Below are 19984 nucleotides of genomic sequence, written 5' to 3'. Positions count from 1 at the left end.
TTTACTGGTTTGTGCTGTGAGCTAGCACACTATGTCCCAAACCTGTGTCTAGGAAAGGCAGGCTTTTCCCCAGAGTGTACCACAGTGTCTGCCTCACTTGTAAAATGTCACTGGGAACATTCCTTAACTCTAACATATGCAACAGGACAGGTCACCTAGGATTGGCACAGTTGAACTTCTTCTCAGGGAGTATGTCAGAGCACACCCTAAAATGGTGACAATTCAAAGAGACTATTTTCACACACTCTTAGTTGAAAACAATTTAGCCTATTCCAGTGAGCTAAGTAGGAAAATCTGTTTTCATTTGGTTTTGGAATGTTTTTCCTGTTTTGCCGAAAGAAAAAGTAGGCAAGAAGTTCGATGATTTCCACAATAAAACAAAGCAAATCAGTGGTATCCAAAGCCAGCTCTTTCTGACTTCTTTTCTTCTGCTTGCTTCCTGGTTTTTGTGACCAGAACTGCCTATGACCTAATAAAGCTTTCAAAAATGATTGGGGAATAATGACATGTTGGTACTTCCTATCTGGGAAGAGGACGCTGCTGACAGCATTCTTTTCCAGGCATCCAGTGTTCTGGTCAGTAGGACGTTTAATTGCCACCTTCCAAGGGTTCTACAAAGACTGTTGAAGATTCTTTGGTAAGGAACACGGGGGCTATTAGATAAAAATAACCTTTGCAAATATAAACTTATATGATCTTTCTCTCCCTCTATCTTTCCTTTAGTGTGTCAGTTGGTCCCATGGGCCTAAAAAATAATGTCATGCCTAACCAGATGTTTGTTACTGGCTTAAAATGAGTTCCTAGAGTTGATTAGGACTGGAAGGAGAACAGGAAAGGTTTGAAATAAAGCTTAAAAATACCATTGAGCCACTTACAAATATTGTCTTATTTAATTCTCACAACACTTCCTGAGATGGTAGCATCTCCCCATTTTAAAAGCCAAGGGAAGCTGGGAGTGGTGGCATAGACCTATAATTACAGCTACTTCAGAAAAAGAGGCAGGAATACAAAGTGAGCAAGACCCTATCTCCAAAACAAAATACAAACAAAAGGGAGTAGCTCAAGTGGTAGAGTGCAAGTCCCTGGGGTCAATTCCCAGTACTAGACACATAGATATATATAAAAGAGCATAATTCAGGTGGCTCACACCTGTAATCCTAGCTATCAGGAGGCAGAGATCAGGAGGATCATGATTAGAAGCCAGCCCAGGCAAATAGTTCGTGAGACCCTATCTTGAAAAATATCCAACATAAAATAGGGCTTGTGGAGTGACTCAGGTGGTAGATCACCTGCCTAGCCAGTGTGAGAGCCTGAGTTCAAACCCCAGTACTGCCAAAAACAAACAAATGAATAAATAAATAAAATAAAACCCAAGGAAACAGGCTCAAAGCATGAACCTGCCCACAGTCACCCAGATCCTTCAGATTTCAAATTCAGTGCTCTTGGCCACTCTGCCCCCTTTCCCGCTAAAAGCCAAGCCCTCACCCTTCTCATCTTCATGCAAACTTTGCTACCTTTCTTATTCTCTTGACGAATTTTCAACTTCGTCTGGGCCCCTCCTTTGAGTGTTCAGAGTTGCTCTAGTAGCTTCTCTTATAAAAAATAAATAATAAAATGCTTGCCTCTAAAAAAAATAATTGCTTTTAAAAAAATCTCTAATTCACCTTATCTCTCTTTTCTTCAGCACAGCCAAACTTCTTCAGAGTTGTCTTCATGTGTTGTTTCCTCTACCTCGCTCCCATTCACTAATCTTCTTCCTCCCATCTGGTCCTGTTTCTCTGTTGTGTCGTGTCCATTGCTTCCTTGATATCCATTCCTCTTCTCTTGACAACTAACCTGATTTTCCTTGGCTTATGTATATCTACCTGACTCTGTTTAGGTACTTTGGGGGAAACTGACTCCATCTTGGACTCTACTCTTGTCTGGGGGCTAAACCCAGGACTTAGCTAATCATACCATCATATTCCTTTAGTATTATTATTATTTTTTTTTGCAGTACTGGGGCTTGAACTCAGGGACTACACTTTGAGGCACTCCACCAGCCCTTTTTTGTGATCGGTATTTTTGAGACAGGATCTCTCAAACTATTTGCCTAGGCTAGCTTTGAACCATGATCCTCCTGATCTCTGCCTCCTGAGTAGCTAGGATTACAGGTATAAGTCACCAGCACTGGGCCTCTTTAGTGTTTAAGTCAGTTTGAGTCAACTTTTTAGTGACTTTCAGCAAAATAAATCCTGATTCACCTCTATCAAAATTGTTTTTGCCTGGTTAACAAGTGACAAAATGTAACAAAATTCAATGATTTCTTCTCAGTCTCATCCTTTCTTCTTCTTCTACTTCTTCTCCTCCTCATCCTCTTTCTTCCTCGAAGCAAGGATTTATTTTAGTATAACAGGATAAAGTACAGACAAGGAGGGGAGGGGGGAGAGAAAAAGAGAGAAACATTTCCTGTTCCCTGCACAGGAAATGGAATCACCTTTTCTTCTCAATAGCATTTGACAAGTAAACAATTTACTTCTGTACAGTGGTTTCCATGATTTCATACACTACTGGGTTTTCTTGTTCATTCTTCTTTACCAAACCTTCCTTTTTTCTCTACCAACCTTTATATACTGGAGTTCCTCAGGGATTGGTCATGACCACACTTTCTTTCTCACTTGACATCTACAGGCAATGCTTTCTGTTTCTATCTTTAAATCTCTCTAAAGAGCAATGACTCCCAAATTTGTAGTCTTCAATCTGGACCTCGTTTTTGAGTTGCACTTCCCATTGTGACATCTTTACTTGAATGACTAACAGCACCTGAAACCCAATGCATTATATTGAAATATTAGTTTGATGCAGACAGGGGTTGTGGCTGTCTTGTTCACCACCATATCACCCATCCCCAGCATTGTACCTAACACAGAGAATGTTGTCCAGGAAATTTTTGAAAGAACGAATGAGAGATTAATTGTGGGGAGTGGATTATGAGAAGCCTATGAGAACTTGACATAAGCACAGCTATGCCCAATAATCGTCAGGCTGTTTGGCATGGTCCCAGCCACAGAAGAGTGCCAAAAGCAGCACAGCTGCTTTTCCTGAGTTGCTTAAGTTCAGAGAAGTAGGAATGCAGGTTTCTCTTGTTACAGTGTCATGCCCCTCCCTGAGAACTGTTGCTCCACCTCCTTGTTTACCACTGTATATAAAAGACTCGCTGAAGGAAGACAGGAGGTTTTTTGATGGGAGAGTGGATTGACTGGTGGGCTGCTGAGTTATGCTAGCGATTGGGGGAAACAATGGGACAGTGCAAGTCTGATGGGACAGTGCAAATCTGAGCACCGAGACTTTAAAGGGAACATGGGACAGTGCAACTCTGAGGGCAAAGACTTAAAGAGAGATTATGCTAAAGAAAACACGGGACAGAGCAAGTCTAAGGAAAGAGACTTTAAAGAATAGAAAAGAAGAAAGACTTTAGAAGGAAGGCCTTAAGGAATAGAGGAGAAAAGAAGCAAAGTAAATGAAGAGAATAATAGAGAAAAGAAGTAAAACGAGGCAGTTGTGTGTCTCCATCCAAGCACACAACACACCTGATTTCAACTTTCTGCATATCTGTTTGTCTATTCTTTGTCTGTTCTGCATCTCAAGTCATCCCGTTAGCCCAGTTAGGTTCAGTAGTAACAGGAGTGAGAAAAATCTCACTCCAATAAATGAATAAATATGTCAATGAAATAATAGTGCCCTTTAGTTGCAAATAACATTATCCCAACTCAAACTAGTTTAAATAAAAAGAGGAATATAGTGTAAGGTAATTGGGATATCTCAACTGAACTTGAGGACAGGAACATGGTGGTACCTCAAGGCCATTTGGAACTTTGTCCTCAGATGCTTCTTCCTTCTTCATGAGCAGCTACTTCATCTCTAAAAAATATTTTTTGTTCCTTAGATCAAACAGATACTAGATTTGGGATTAGTAAAGTTTTTCCCCAAAGGGCCCTGTGGTCTCTCAGTTGCAATTGGTCTCACTTCTGTTGTTGTTGCATGAAATCCCTAGATAATATGTAAATGAATGATCTGAGCAGCAATCCAATGTAACTTTATCTACCAAACAGGTGGTGGCCCTTAGGTTATAGATTGTTGATTCTTGTTCTCCACTATCAATGAATCTAAACTCCACTCATCAGTTCAGCAATTTGGTTCTGTGCTATTTTCTGGGCCAGCTCAGGACATCATCCCATCCTTGGTGGGAGAGATTATGCCCAAGGAGGCAAGCTCATGTTGTAATGTGACTACCCTCATGATGCTCACCTATGTTGCAGAGAATTAAAAATAGGGAACAATTCCACAGGGGAAATGATGCAAAATTCCTATGTCTAAAGTTGAATTTTTAAGCTACATTGGTAAATCTGTCCTGTCTTCAACATTTCAGACTCAGTACCGTTCTAACAGGAGCTTATAGACTTGTCCATTCCCTCATCCGCTGCATCTAGTCTCACACTAAATCCTGCAAACTCTACTTTTAAAATGGATGCCAACATGTCTACTCTCTCTCTTAACCATAGCCCTAGTCTAATCGGCATCCCTCACCTGGTCTTCTGCGATGTCTCCCAACTAGTCCCTTCTCTCATTTTCACCTCCAGTCCAATCAGCAGCCATAGTACACTTTTAAAAACCCAAATATGACTTTCCTTCTTTCTGCAGAGTACCCAAGAGGCTGTATTTCTGATTGATCCCTAAGGACACTGGGATTCTGAGGACTGGGGGCCCAGATGCAGCAGGTGAGGAGTTCAAAGTCATCACAGAGAAGCAGGGTCAATAAGAAGCCACCTCTGCTGGGCGCCAGTGGCTCATGCCTGTAATCCTAGCTGCTCAGGAAGTAGAGATCAGGAGGATTTTGGTTTGAAGCCAGCCTGGGCCAATAGTTCTTGAGACTCTATCTTGAAAATCCCTTCACAAAAAAGGGCTGGTGGAGTGGCTCAAGGTGGAGATCCTTAATTCAAGCCCCAGTACTGAAAACAAAAAATCTCTCAGAGACCTGGATGGTAACCAAAGATGGCAGCTCCCCTTGAGACTGAAGTTGGATGGACAAACAGAGTAGGACAGGAGACTTAAGAAGCAAGAATCCAGGAAGCACCTGCCTGAAAGGGATTGCTCAGAATTAAGAGCCAAACACTTGTGAGGGCAGCATCCATGGGATGATGTCAGCCTAGACCTGGGTTCCCAGTTCAGCCCCTCCATTCCCAATGGAGTTGCCTTCCTCATCCATCAGCTGAAATGAGTAAACAAGGAGTAGGAGAGGAAGCATTTGCCAAAGATGGGTTAGGATCAATAGGTACTTTCAACCTAAGAAGAATGGGGAGGAGTATACTGTTTAGGAGACATTTTAGAGGAGAAACCTCTGTGTGGGATCAGGTACTTTCTGACAGTTTGGGAGGATAGATGGGCAAAGAGGATTTCTAGGAAGTTTGGTTTTATAATATGTGGAATGATTTTTTTTTTGGAGCTCCTCATGGTAATTTTCTATAAAATTCTGTATTCATTTTGGAGGCTGTTGGTAATTAATTTGTGATCCTTTGGACAGACACAACACAGAATTTGGCTTTACGGTGAGAATTGGAAAACTGAGTTCATTTGAGACACAAACTCAAAATGAGTAGAGGATACTGTGTTTGTGAAGTGAGACAGGCATGAAAATGGAAGTGGGTAGCAGTAACTGCTCTCCTGGCCCTGGGGCATGGCAGGTAATATCAAGCTAGGTCTATTTGGTCTTACTTAAGTCCAGGTAAAGCAAAATTCCCTCCCATCTCCCCTCCCTTCCCTTCCCTGCCTTCATAAGATCTCACTAATTGCCCAGGTTAACCTCAAACAAACAATCCTTGGTAAGTATACGCATATATAAAGGAACTGGCTGAGAACCAAACAAACCTGAGGACACAGGTGGACAACTTTTCTTTTTTTACTGGAATTTGAATTCAGGGCTTTGCGTTTGCTAGGCAGGTGCTCTACCATTTGAGCAATACTTCCCGCTTTTTTTGCACTGGTTATTCTGGAGACAGGGTCTGACTTTTTGCCCAGGCCTGTTTGGACTTTGATCTTCCTATTTTATGCTTATTGGTGTCACTGAGATGACAGGAGCCTGCAACCATGCCCAGCTTTTTTCTACTGAGATAGTCTTGCAAAAGTTTTGTCCAGACTGGACTGGAACCATGATCCTTCTGACCTCAACCTCCTTTGTAGCTTGAGATGACAGATGGGTGCTACCATGCCCAGCTACTGGTTGAGATGGGGTCTCAAAAACTTTTTTGCCTGGACTGTCCTTGAACCATGATCCTCCTAATCTCAGCCTCCCAAGTAGCTAGGATTAGAGGGGTGAGCCATCAGTGTCTAGCTAGGTGACTATCTTTTTTGTGGAGCTGTTGCCAGGCAACATGCTCGCCACTGACCAGAGAGGAGTTTCCAGGACGCTAACATGAGCCTCAGTGTTGATGACATGGTGCCTTTGTAGATGCGGCCAGGACATCCCCAAATTTCCTCACACTGTAATAAATTTTAATTGCTGATGTGTGCTAGTCATTGCTAAACAAAGTAGAGAGAAAGGGTTCCATTTTGGGGGTCCAGCGTTTGGTTTTTAGCAGGGTATATTTTTTCTCTACCACTTAGCCCAACTTGGCCAACCACAAATAAGAGCCTAATGTTCCCATACACTCCTCCAAAATTTAGAGTTCAGGAACTCCCTGGGTATCCAAGACTGGATTCTTGCTCATAGTGCCCTGCCTTGTGGCCTTACAATCTCTGTCATGGGTAGAGAAAAACAAAATCCTAACCCCCACAGTCTTGAGCTGGGAATGCTGAATCAGAGACCCTTAATCTAGAAGCTCCGCTCATGCCAAATATGGACAGAGTTTCTGACACTACTAATTCCCTTCCTTCCTTCCTTTCTCCCTCCCCCTTCCTTCCTCATTCCTTCCTTCCTTCAGTCTTTTCTCCCTCCTTTGTCTCACTTTTCCCCTTCTTTCCTTTCCCTCTTTTGCCTCTCTTTTTCTCCATTCCTTCCTTTTTTGTTTTCTCACCTAGTCTCATTCCCAGAAATAGGTGTGAATAAAGACAAATGCTGGGCCTAAAAGTGCTAATGTAATCCTACAATTAGGATCTTTTCTCTGAGGTGTGGTGAAGAGCTAACTGGTTAATGTTTGAAAAATGCCGGGACATTCTTGAATAAAAGGCCCTATATAAGTTCAAAGTATTAGTAATTATTATGATTATTACTGTAATTTACAAGATTTAGCCATAAATCTCATAAAAGGATGAGGTCAACACTTTTAAAAAGGGGAAGGAGGACAGGGACTCTATATAAGTGCTGTGGACTCACTGATTCTAAGGACAAGAGCTATCTGAAGACAGGTGAGTACAAAACAGGTGTGGAACTCTTGCTGGGTTATTGTGGATGGAAAATCCAGTATACTCTGCTTGGTAATGATTGTGTCTCAGCTGCCGAGTAAATATGAAAAGTCAGATCAGATCTGACTTCTTCAGGGTCTTGAAACGAAACTTAAGTTTTACTTTTTGGTTTGATTTTTACAGGGCTGGAGGATCTACAGCCTTGTGCATACTAGGCTACCACCAAACTACACCCTCAGTCAAAACTCAATTTTAAAAGACATGTACCTCACAGAACAGTTTTTTTCTTGTTCATTACAATAGTTATAGAATTTTAGATTTCTTTTAACGGAAACATACACTTTCTTTTGGATTCTTGTGCATGTGTAGTCAAAGAATGTGAGAACAAAATATGTGTGCATTTAACAGGTCAAATAGGTGTCCTTTTTTTGTTGTTAATTCAAAGCCAAAAGACCAAAGTGTTTGCATTTTGCCAAATGGTACATTTCTTCCCTGTTCTCATGCTCAATCTTGCCAACACCGTAAGTGTCAGTCTTATGCCAGTGTCCTATTTTCTCTGGAAGCTGTGAGAGAGCTGAAGCCAATATGAGCAACAGCTCTAGCCTTATCTAGCAGAGTGAAAAGACAGCTGTGCTTCAAGAGCCTATGGATAGAACAGAAAGGACCAAGTCTCTGTGATTTGATCTTCTTTCTGAAGTGGATATTCCTAAGCAAGCCTCTAGCACAAGAGCCTTCCTGGAGTTTTCAACTCTAAGAAACCCAAAGGGGCAAACTGAGAAAAGGCAGGCACAGTGATATATGGACAAAAGAGGACCCCTTTCAGGGAACAGTCTCCCCAACAAGGGAACTATTGCCTGTAAGGAGGGAAAAGAATTGACCAAACTTTGTAAGTCTTTCTGGGCTGGTAATTATGGCTTACAATTCAAAATCAGCAACTACACATTTTTATGGGCCATATTCATATGCAATCTGCAAAAAGTGACAGTTTAAAATGAGTTGTGATGGTAAACACCAATAATCCTAGCACTCAAGAGGTTTAGGCAGGTGTACAGGGAGTTCGAGGTCAGCCTGGGCTACCTAGTTAGACCCAAAACAACAAAAAAAGAGCTGTCATGTTGCTGCCTTATAGTTTATGCTAAAATGTTAATTTTTTCTCAAGGAAATGCAATCCGAGGCAGAAGAATTTTACACTTGACTGCTATTGCTGTTGTTTTTTATGGTACTGAAACTTGAACTCAGGGCATCAACACTTACTAGGCAGGCATCTACTTTTTTCTGTTGGATATTTTTTTTTATGGTACTGAAACTTGAACTCAGGGCATCAACACTTACTAGGCAGGCGCTCTACTTTTTTCTGTTGGATATTTTTCAGATCAGGTCTAGCAAACTATTTACCCAGGCTGGCTTTGAACCTTGATCTTCCCAATCTCTGTCTCCTGAAAAACTAGCATTACAGGCATTAGCCACTGGCACCTGGCTTGCTATTGTCATTTTAATTTAAGGACAATTGGTCCAAAGCAGTCTGCAAGGCAATGGGCTAGGTTGTTTTCTGCGAGTGTGAGCAAGGATGGGAAGAACAGAATGGCAAGAGGGGTGTGGCTAAGAGGAGATGCTTCTGCAACAATCTGTCAGCCCAGAGGGAGCAGGCTGATGGGGAGATACTTTAGCAACAATGCAAAGGTGGCGATACAGCTCAGTTAGGACAGTAAGCCTAGTGTAGATGTTTAGAGCAGTTCTCAATTCTGCCAAGATCAGCTTGGGGGACACAATGGGGCAGGGTCATCTTTGTGTCCTAGCACATCAGAGTGCTGATACAGCACATTACTAGGCTGCTTGGAGGCCCCAAGGACCAGGGATGCTATTGTTCACGGTCAAGAGCATTCAGAAAGAAGGAATGGGAGTTCTCTGGTGGAGGAACGACCATGAAAAACATTGAACAGAGGAAGAAATAGTCCTTATCCCTTACAAATCTGTACAATGTAAATTACAAGGTACTCAGTGGAAAGAATATAGGTAGAGGAAGACATTCTGATCTAGGCCACCAGGAACTTGAACTATCCCTGAGAGATGCCCTGGTTCTCAGGTTCCAGGGTGGCCTATTGTTGCAGCTTGTTGATATTCCTTTGCTGCTTGTTACTGTTTTGCTCTTTAGGAGAAGACCAGTGCCACTGTAGATACTATGTTTGACATCAAGACACCATATTTGTCTTGGCCTGATGTTTCCATAAAGGCTTCAAGTGCAGGGAGCCATAGGAGGTCTTAACAAATTAGTCATAAGTAACCAATGATACTCCATAGCACACTCCAGTGATGCCTCAACAATCCTTTCTAAACAGAGAGTACTTTTTGGCATCTGTACAGTTGGACCATGAAGTTTGGGTTGTACCATATGCTGTGTTTATGGATGGAACACCTTGTCCATCCATATAAGAAGCCCATTGTTGCTTCTTTTTCTTCCCTGGTATAACTGAAGATAATTGGGTTGGGTGTGGTGGCCCACAACTATAATCATAGTTACTTGGGAGGCAAAAAGTAGGAGGATCAAGGTCCCAAGAGTCTGGGCAAAATCTCAGGGTCTCTTCAGACCCTATCTCAAGAGTAAACTAAAAGCAAAAAGACTGGGATGAAGGTCAAGTGGTAGAGCACTTGCCAAGCAAACAAAAGGCCCTGAATTAATTTCCTAGTACTGCAGGGAAAAAAAGAAAAGAAAAAGAAAAAAGAAAAAAGATGGATCGCAAATGCCTTCCTTAATGCCTCTCCATCTGGGAACATCATTTCATCCTGGGTATTTGGAAGAAATCACCTGTAAGTCTAACCCTGAAACAAAAAAGAAAGAGTCCTGAGAGTTAGCTCAGTGGTAGAGTACTTGCCTAGCATGTGGGTTTAATTCTGGGGGAGGAAGAGAGAAAGGAAAGAGAAAAACACTCTGAGAGTGCCATGTGCCAGGTTTATATGCAGGCTTCTTCATGTAATGATAGTAATGATTTAAAATGACAGGTCTCCAGGCTCGGCTGACCAGGAAATATGATAGAAAATACCCTACCATGAGAGGAGTTGGTGAGCGGTAAAGAGTAGAGGGCAGAGAGCTAGCCCTCCAGCATTCCCTGGGGTCAACTGCGAATTGTTCTGGATGGCATTTGTTTATTAGTGTGGAGATGACCGGGATAATAAATAAAGAGTAAGAACTCAAGTGGTAGAGTGCCTGACAAGCAAGCGTGAGGCCCTGAGTTCAAACCCCAGTACCACCAAAAAAAAAAAAAAAAGAATAGGAACACATGCTCTCACTGCTGGTGACTGGTTGTCAGTTCTGTAGTCTAGCAGGCACCTGTGTGTTCAATCCTGGGACCCTACCCATGACCTGACTTCCTGGGGACTTGTCTCTCCGTCCTCCCTAGGTTCCAGCCCTGAAGTCTTACATCAGGAAAATGGGGAACATGGTTCAAGATGACCAAGGCAGTGTGGGATGCCCAGTGTAGGATAAGCAATGGGGAATGTCCTCCAACTCTTTCCTTCGTCTAAATCAAAGAATCAGTCTAGGTTCCAAAGCACTGAGGAAAGTGTGGCCTTTTCTCTAATCTAAAGAGAAAAGAATTCAAATTCAGAAAAATCACCACCACAAAATTCCCTTTTTCATATTGTGTTTTGATAATGAAAAGACTCTTGGGATAAGACACATGAATCAAAAAGTTGCTTTTTGGGGGTCTTGAGACAGGTCTTTGTGTTTCTCAGTGTTGAGATTCAAGGCATCTTGACTTATTAACATAATTAGTACTCAATATCTTGACTCTATGTGAGTGCCTGTGGGCTGAGTAGAGTTCAGTGAAAGGATGGAGCACTTCTCCTACTTTGCTTTTCCACTGTGATTCAAATCATTAATTTTCTTAGTTTAGTAATAGGGAAACTTGTTCCATTCACTCCCCCCATAGAAACAGTATGTGCTGTTACGGTGATGATTGACATTTTCGCATCTTCAGGCTAATTTTGATTGAAAAGCATTTCAAGTTCTGTAGAGCCAGATCCTCCAGATGTCTGCACTGTGGCTGCTTCTGGGCCTTCTGGCCCTGACCGGTGAGTGTGTTTCATTTTTTTCCAAATGATCTTGGAAATGGAAAGGAGAAGCAGATATACATCCTGGTACCTTGACACTTGAAACTGTAGAGGGAAAATCTTTTTCCCCCAAGACAGCCACTAAATCCTGTTAGGAACAACCCCTGACAAGCAGTCTTTCTCCAAATGTCCCAGGAGATGATGGGGTTCCCTAGAATTCAGGGTCAGCTTACAAGAGCATTGGTTGGGGCTAGATGTTAAATATTCACCATTGATAACTGCTCATTGCCCACTACAAAACACTCTTTCACCAAAAGTATTTATTGAATTTATTTATAGATTATATGTTTCCATAGAAAGATTAAAGTGGCTGACATAATAAAACTAACATAATCTGAACAGAAAATTAGTACCAAAGGAATCAAGATGTGACTATGCCTAACCACCAATGCTTATACAGCTATTGCCATTGAGTGCTGACTTTGGTCCCATGTTCCTTGTGACTGGAACAAAAAGTGAAAGTACTTGGTTTTTGGTAAATAAAAGGAGGAAGTATAGCTCCTTAGGAGAAGCAAAACTTTTCCTGGCTCTAAACTTAAAAAGTTTCCCAGATGGGATCATATATTCATCTATTTATTTATTGATTGATACATTCATGCAGCAAATATTTTTAACTTCCTATGATGTACTAAGCACTGGGAATATAAGGAACTTTGATGATCATATAACATAGTTAGGGAGAGGTCCACAAGGCAGGCAGCAATGATAAAATCAACAGCTATATTATTTGTCGTCATTGTACAGATAAAAGTTCAATGATTAAAAAAAGTAAAGAGAAAATGTCAGACATGGTGGTACATACCTGTAATTCCAGCACTCAGGAGGCTGAGGCAAGAGGATGGCAAGTTAGAGGTTAGCCTGGTCTACACAGACAGACCCAGTCTCAAAAAAGCAAAAAACTACTACCACCATCACCAACAAAATCCTTAACAAGAGCACATTGGCTTGTTTTTAGTATTCTCAGAAAGACCAGGTCTTTCTTTTCACATTTCTCTCAGATTATGCATCCCAAATTTGTAAAGTAGAAGTATTTATTCCAAAATAAAGTATTTTCAGATGTCAATTCCATGAAGCTGTTAGTAAGAACATGGAATCTAAAAATGCATTCATGTAAACATACAGGACACATATGATATGCAAATGTATTTCCAACAATCTACAAATCATTACAATTTGATGCTATCACCTACCTTAGTTATAGAATAAAACAAGATTTAAAAGCACTGTAATGAGGAATTCTCACAGGCTTACAATGATGAGATGATTTTCAGAAGGAGCAATTCCCTGAAGGTATCTTGTTACCATTCCTGCACCCTGCTCCTGGGGTGAACTGTAAATTTACAATCCTTCCTCAGAATCTGCAGGATATGGGAGATTGGTTCCAGGACAAACACCCTCTAAAGCTCAAGACAAAATTCTCAGACACTCAAACCCCTATATAGAATGGTGCAGTGTATGCAAATAACCTGTGCATATCCTCCTGTGTAAATCATCTCTAGATTATAATACCCAATACAATGCAAATGCTATAGAAATAGTTGTTGTACTGTATTATTTAGTGAATAATAACAAGAAAGAGGGTCTTTACATGTTCTGCACAGACAATCTTTTCCCAAATATTTTTGACCTGTAGTTAGTTGAAACCACTGATCTAGAACTCACAGATATGGAGGGCTGATTGTATATTATAAATATACATTCCACCCTCCTTCTGGAATGCCCTTCTCTTTGTTGGCCTCTGTGAAATCTAAGTAGTGTCTGAAACATCTCCCCTTCCATGATGACTAGAATGTTAGTGGCCGATTGAGGAAGATGTTAAAAAAATAAAAGGAAGAAGCAGAAAGAGGGAACCCCCAGATAGAGACATAGTTCTATGCCTCACCTGGGTTTGTCTCCTCTTTGCAACCTTAGGCCTCCACCAAAAATGCACTGAGATCCCAGTTCCAGTGCCTGAACAATGCCTGTACTTTGAGTCTGGGTGGAGACTTAGGCTTTAAAACACACGTTTCTTTCATAAACAAATAAACACATGTTTCTTCAGAGCAAATATGAATAGCTTCTCAGACCAGTGAGTTGGGAGAATTGTGGAGAGAAGTGCTGAGAATTCCTATAGGAGGTAATATGAGGACTAAGGTATAGATAATCTGATTTGTTCCAAGACAGCCACCAGACAGCAGAGTACAACTTCTCCAATAGTCCCTCCTGTCTACTCTATAGAACAGAAGGTGGGGATTCAGAATCAACGTGGTGGCTGTGATTACTTCTTAGTATACTGTTAATTTAAATTTCAAAAGAATTTGAAGCCCAGAGTAAACTTCTTGTTCTTACTGATTTTTGTTATAGTTGTTCTTATTAATGCCAGTTCATTCACAGCAGGATGATGGGAGCTATCATAGTTCAGTGACTTGGGTTGAACTTTTCCTCAATCTGCAGACTTATCTGAAAGCAGCAACTGGGGTTGCTATGGAAACATCCGAACCCTGTCTACCCCAGGAGCATCTTGTGGGATTGGAAGACGTTATGGCCTGACCTACTGCGGTAGTTACAATCTGTGTGCCTACACTTGCCCTCTTGGCTCCTGCTGTTTCTCACAACTTCACACCACAGAGTGGGGGGTAGAGAACTGAGTTATGGGTCCAAAGATATTGTCAAGAGTCCTGGCTCTGCTTCTTGCACAAGTCATTAGCTTCCCTGAGCCCCTGTTGAAACTGGAGTAAGTCTTTCTAGTGTTGTAAAGTCTGATCAATACAATGGGATAAGCGTGCTTCCTAAGTCATAAAAGTACTTAGAAAGTAAGGCTAGCCATGTAAATTAGTATAAGCTTTCACTTTATGCAGCATTCATATTAAACGTTTGAACTTACATGATTTCTTCATGTCACTTAGGAATGGAATGATGGCAATTGGGAACAAACCTGTTAAGAGAAAAAAACTCTGTCGATCTATTGAAGGGTTTAGGGGAATTTCTCCTTCACATGGTGGGTTTGTTGTAGATGATAGATGGAAACTGCACATTTTACAAGATAACTCTCTCTAAGGGTACTTTGGGTAGAATCCATGATGTCCATGCCTACAGAATTGTCCTGGGAGGGTTAGAGCATCCCCTCAGAGCACAGCCAGAGGGGACTGGGAGGCACAGAGGACGCCTGCCTCAGGAGACCATGGGACACAGACTCAAGCTCATGGTAAGAGAGGCCAAATCTCAGGGCAGGGTATAGTCACTGCAGATATAGGACCAAAACTTCAGCTCCTCAATCTGGATTGCTACGCAGATCCTTGGCGTGTACTTTTTCCTGGGGCTTCTGGTTCAGTGTAAGTCACATCAAGCTGCATCCTTCCTTCGTGTTTGCTTCAGGAGTTCGTGCTTCTGAAAGGCTGGCTGAGATGGACATGCCATATCTGGTGAGATATCAACCCATAATGCGAAATGTTGGCCGGAGATACTGCGTGGATCCTGCAGTGATTGCTGGTGTCTTGTCCAGGGAGTCTCAGGGTGGCAATGTTCTGGTCAACGTGGGCAGTGCTGGTGATGGAGTCAGAGTGCAGGTAACTCTCCATCAGTCGACCTGATGTGTGGCCTTTCTGCTTCACGGCACAACTCCGAGGAGATGCCATCATGGATTTGTTGAGATAATGGTGCTGCCTCGAGTTGTGAGAGCCACAGCTCTACCTAAGAGAAGCAGGTAGCACCGCTTCTGCTTCATTTAGACCCACAATTTGTTTTCAAAGAAAATAATTCTGTATTTCTAGAATACTATCCAGGGCACCTATTCTAAGTTTGTAATGTGGAAGTGGCCCGGGAGAAAAATCACAGAATGCATCTTTGCCGCATTATTTTCTAGCCATGTGACCTTAAATAAACTGTCTTACCTCATTGGACCTCAGTTTTCCCACCTATAAAATCCTATTCTTCCTCTTTTTTAAATTGTGGTGTTAGGGATCAAACTTGGGGCCTAGTAAGCACTCTACGGCTAAGCTATACCCCCAACCCTAAAATGCCATTCTTAAAATACTATGATTTCAGTGAAATACTGCCTGGTATCTGTAGATTCTCAATAAGCAAATACTAAATTCCTTTTTCCTTGTTTTCTTCCTACACAATTCTTAGTTTTGAAGACTGAGTCTTATTTTTGGCACTAATTCTGCCTGATATCACTCGCCAGATAGAGACTTTCAGGGAACTGGACACATCCCACTGTTGGATTAACTCTGTGCTGGGGAACTGGTGATGGCCAGGGTCAGAGTGAAGCTCAATTTTCTTATTACATCTTAGACCATTGTTGAGGACCCTGTGAGCTTTAAGGAAAATTACTGCTCAATGGTCTTTAAACTGACGTCCCATGAGTACTTTATATAAACCTACAATTTAAAAGTTCTTTCAAATATTCTATCTCATTTTGATTTGGGGACCCATCCAATAATCTGATGAGATAGTGGGCACATAATCCATCCTCGACAGAGAGCAAGTGGACTCCCAAGGGGGGAGTCACTGGTGTAAATTCACACTGGAAAATGCAGAACTGGGACCAAGGACATCTTGTCGTGTTAGGGCTGGCATCATTTCCACTGCCCTGCTTGCCAAATCTGGTTCTTGGGAAAAGGAGAAATCCATCTCCTTTGAAGGTGAGTAAGAATCTCCTAAATTCAGGCATTTCCTCTAAATATGGTGAAATGTATGAGGAAGCGGAAACCAAAGGTGCATAAAGAAAGGTTGGAAGGAACGTTAGGCCATCTGGAAGGAGTATTAAAGTACAGGTGGAAAACCTGTTCCTGGCCTACGTGGGGGTTGTGTTTGCAGCGCTGACAGAGAACATCACATTGGTATCTACATGGATTCAATCATCTTTGGCTTCCAACTACACCTGTCTCCATGGCACTGAGGCAACAGTGAAATGACTGCTTGTTTTTTCCTTAGCCCAAATGCTGTAGCCTTACTTTTTTTTTTTTTTTTTTTTTGGTAGCAACAGCTAACATGAGGTCTACCATCTTAATAGGTTTTACTTAAAATAGAATATTGTACAATGCAGTATTGTTAATTATAGGTACAATGTTGTACATCAGATTTCTAGAAAAGTTTTATTGCAAAACTGAAATTTTATATGTGTTAATTAGCAATTCTTCATATCTCTTCCCTCTAGCCTCTGATCACCACCAACTTGTTCTTTGCTTGTATGAATTTGACTATTTTAGATAATCCATGAAAGTGGAAACATGAAGCATCCATCTTTCTGTGGCTGACTTATTTCACTTAGTATAATGTCCTGAAGGTTCATCTAGAGTGTGCATATTGCAGCAAAGGGGGTGCTGTTTCTCACGCTCCCTCCCTTGCTGGAGCGAGGTTTTCTCTCTCACTCCTTGGTTATTACTGGACCTAACTGGGCTTAACTGGAGGGGGGGGTGACTGGAGACTCAGAAGAGACACAGGATAGACAGACAGACAGACAGTGGGGTCACATGTGTTGTACGGTTGGCTGGAGATGCACAATCATCATTGCTTATCTTCTCTCTCTTGATTCTTTAAGGCCTTGCTCCTTGTAGTTCTTTAAAACCTCTTTCCTTAGGCTCACACTTCCCATGTTTGCTCTTAGTTTATCTTTAGCTTAATCACTCTTAAAGTCTTTGCCCCCAGGCTTGCACTATCTCATCTCTTTAGGTCTCTTTTTTATTTTATTTTATTATTTTTTTTATTCACATGTGCATACAATGTTTGGGTTCTTTAGCTCTCTTAAAGCCTCAGTGCTCAAACTTGCAAACAGCCTTGCCTACGACCTGCATATGCATATCTCTTAAGGTCTCGGTCCTTAGACTTGCACTGTGCGCTATCCCGTGTTCTCTTTGGCTTTTCTTTAGCATTAGTTTTCCTAAGGCCTATGTATGAAGTTCTTTCTCAGCTTTGCTTTCTGAAGCCTATGTTAAAGCTCTTGGTGCAGACTTTCTATCAACCCCTCTTTAGCATTTTCCCTTTAACAATTCTTTTCCCTTCAGCAATTCTTCCCTTCAATAATTCTTTTCCCTTCCAAAAGCTCTCTACACCAAAAGGTCCAAAGTAAAAGCTTCTTCCCAATATTCAAAGGCAAAAAGTCCCCCAAAGCAAAAAGCCAAAAGCCAAGTAAAAAGTCTAAAAGCCCAAAGTAAAGCCCCAAAAGGCAAAAGCCCAAAAAGCCCCTCTTCCTCCTTCAGGGGTCTTTTATAGCAGCAAACAGAGGGGAGCCACAGGGAGGGGCGTGACATTGTAACAAGAGAAACCTGCATTCCTGCTTCTCTGAACACAGCTTAGGAGACTCAGCTGTTCTGCCTTTCCCTGTTTCGTGGTAGAGGGCTGTTCCTATCTTGGCCTGCAGGTAAAAGCGTTGCTTGTGTCCAGTTCTCAGAGGCTTTAATCCGCTTCCCACATTGTAGGATTGCGCTCCTTTTTAAGCTGTATAATATTTCATGGATAGATCACATTTTCTCTGTCCACTCATCTGTCAAGGACTTCAGGTTGTTTCTACCTTTGACTATTAGGAGTAGCTCTGAAATGAACATAGGAGTGCTACTAACTCTGTGAGATCCTGAATTCAATTCTTTTGGGTAAATATCCAGAAATGGGATTGCTGGATCATATGGTTCTTCTAATTTGAATTTTTGGAGGAATCTCCACACTGTTTTCCATCAACATTGCACAAAGATTCCGATTCCTTCACATCTCACCAACACTTATCTTTTGTGTTTTAGACAACAGACACCCTAATAAGTTTAAGAAGCTTTACAATTTAATCTTCAGGGAAAGATGGCATTGGTTCCTCCAAAGGTGGAAGGAGAAAAACAAAGCAGCACTGATCTCATGAAGCTGCACCCCTCTCCCACCTAGCTCACTGCTTTTTCCTTTGCTTTCCTCCCTCCAGGACTCAAACTTTTATGCTCCCACATCCTGGATCAGTGAGCCCCAGGTTTCCCAGGCAACTGAGGTTCTGACTGCTAGAATCAAAGAAATCCAGACCAGGTTTCCAACCTGGACCCCTGACCAGTACCTGAGAGGTATGTATAATGCCACTGGTTGGTTGTTTCAAGCAGGGAATCAATAGGAACAACAGGGAATCAATAGGAACAAATGTAATGCACTGCACCAGATTCCCCCACACCACAGTTAGACAAGAAAATCTGAGTATCCTGAAGTAAGCAGGGGCTTCTGAGTTTGGATTAACCTGTCACATGAATTCCAGGTGGTCTCTGTGCCTACAGTGGGGGTCCGGGCTTTGTCAGAAGCAGCCAGGACCTGAGCTGTGACTTCTGCAATGATGTCCTCGCAAGAGCCAAATACTTCAAGCAACATGGCTTCTAGCACTTCAGATGAAACCCAAGTTCATTGTCATACAAGAGGCCTCAACTGTCCCACAGCTAAATCTAGCCAGGGGGGTCTACAGGGAATCTGAGTTTGACCTGAAGGTTGTCGAAGTAACATGAATCACATTAAAGAAAGAATTATTACTTACATTCTGTGTTCTGGTGTGTGTGTGTCTGTGTGTGCGTGGGGCATGCACTATGAGCTTTGTCTCCTTAAAGATATCTCTACAGATGTTAGTGGTAATGTGGATTTCTGTGAAATTAATCCTACCACTGCCAGGTTCAGAAAATAAAAGTGCAGGAATCCAGTATAAATGTGAATTCCATATAAACAATAAATATTTAATTTTAAAAAGATTTTTGGTGCTGGGAATTGAACTCAGGTTCTCATGCATGCTAAGTACATGCTGTATCACAGAGCTACACCCTAGTCTGAACAATAAATAATTTTTGGTATAAGTCTCATGCAATTTTTGGAACACATTTACACTAAAAATTTTTCATTGTCTGAAATTCAATTTTAACAGCTTCCTGAATTTTATCTGGCAACCCTGTCATTCACTTCTTGGATGAAAATCATAGTTTTAAGTTGTAATTGGAAACTTCTGGTGCCATTTGCTGAGTGGAACAGTTTTGGGAAAGTCACTTACTGGCTCTTAACATCAGAGTCATCTCTCTGTCTGTTACCTAAGGTTACCTCTTCCTTTCCTTTACTGGACCACAGAAACTTCACCTGCATTCAAGTTCCCCAACTTTCTGCCCAAAGTATATGGAACTCAACTCTTCCTTTGTTTGGGGCACTTCAGTTACAAATTGCTGGGCCACAGGAGGTACCCCCAAGTACTTTGATTTACTATAATTTACTATACTGGTAAATTATTGAATTTGAAGGTTTGTATTCTACAAACATAATTAATGTCCCCTTCTAGCATTTGAGCAGTATCATCACTTTCCAGTGTCATTCAAGAACAATTGTCATATATCAGGCATGTGTAATCTGTCCCTAAATTTTCTGAACCAACTCTTATGTGTCCAATACTATATAAAATACTATCTCAGGGTCCTGCCTGTCAAATCATAAAAATAATTTAGTTGGAGATAGCAGCCCACACAGAAGAGAGTAGAGCCAACTACACCTATGTACAAAAAACAGATGAAGAGTCCACACCAATGATAGT

General features: G+C 41.6%; 1 protein-coding gene across 7 annotated transcripts; it reads left to right on the top strand.

The window, feature by feature from the left end:
- Positions 1-516: 516 nt before the first annotated feature.
- Lyg1 (lysozyme g1) lies at positions 517-18961 on the top strand. Of its 7 annotated transcripts, XM_074050351.1 has the most exons (7): positions 519-637; positions 4681-4757; positions 11352-11445; positions 13918-14022; positions 14839-15029; positions 18368-18500; positions 18686-18961. In XM_074050351.1, the coding sequence occupies exons 3-7, from the start codon at positions 11403-11405 to the stop codon at positions 18802-18804; spliced, it is 591 nt and encodes a 196-aa protein (XP_073906452.1). In that variant the 5' UTR covers positions 519-637; positions 4681-4757; positions 11352-11402; the 3' UTR covers positions 18805-18961. The 7 variants fall into 7 exon arrangements, with proteins under 7 accessions (XP_073906453.1, XP_073906452.1, XP_073906455.1 ...); XM_074050352.1 differs by lacking the exon at positions 13918-14022 and having other exon boundaries at positions 517-637; XM_074050350.1 differs by lacking the exons at positions 519-637; positions 4681-4757 and adding an exon at positions 7346-7380.
- The last annotated feature ends 1023 nt before the right edge of the window (positions 18962-19984 follow it).

This window comes from Castor canadensis, chromosome 12 (genome assembly GCF_047511655.1).
Source record: "Castor canadensis chromosome 12, mCasCan1.hap1v2, whole genome shotgun sequence".
Classification (NCBI taxonomy): Eukaryota; Metazoa; Chordata; class Mammalia; order Rodentia; family Castoridae; genus Castor; species Castor canadensis.
Note: the sequence above shows the minus strand (reverse complement) of the source record. Positions and strands in the feature narration are given on the sequence as shown.

Excerpts from the sequence above, each read along its gene's own strand:
- Lyg1 (XM_074050351.1), top strand. The coding sequence starts at position 11,403 with ATGTCTGCACTGTGGCTGCTTCTGGGCCTTCTGGCCCTGACCG. Across the intron at positions 11,446-13,917 it reads GGGCCTTCTGGCCCTGACCG|ACTTATCTGAAAGCAGCAAC; the intron begins GTGAGTGTGTTT and ends CTCAATCTGCAG. Across the intron at positions 15,030-18,367 it reads GTGATGGAGTCAGAGTGCAG|GACTCAAACTTTTATGCTCC; the intron begins GTAACTCTCCAT and ends TCCTCCCTCCAG.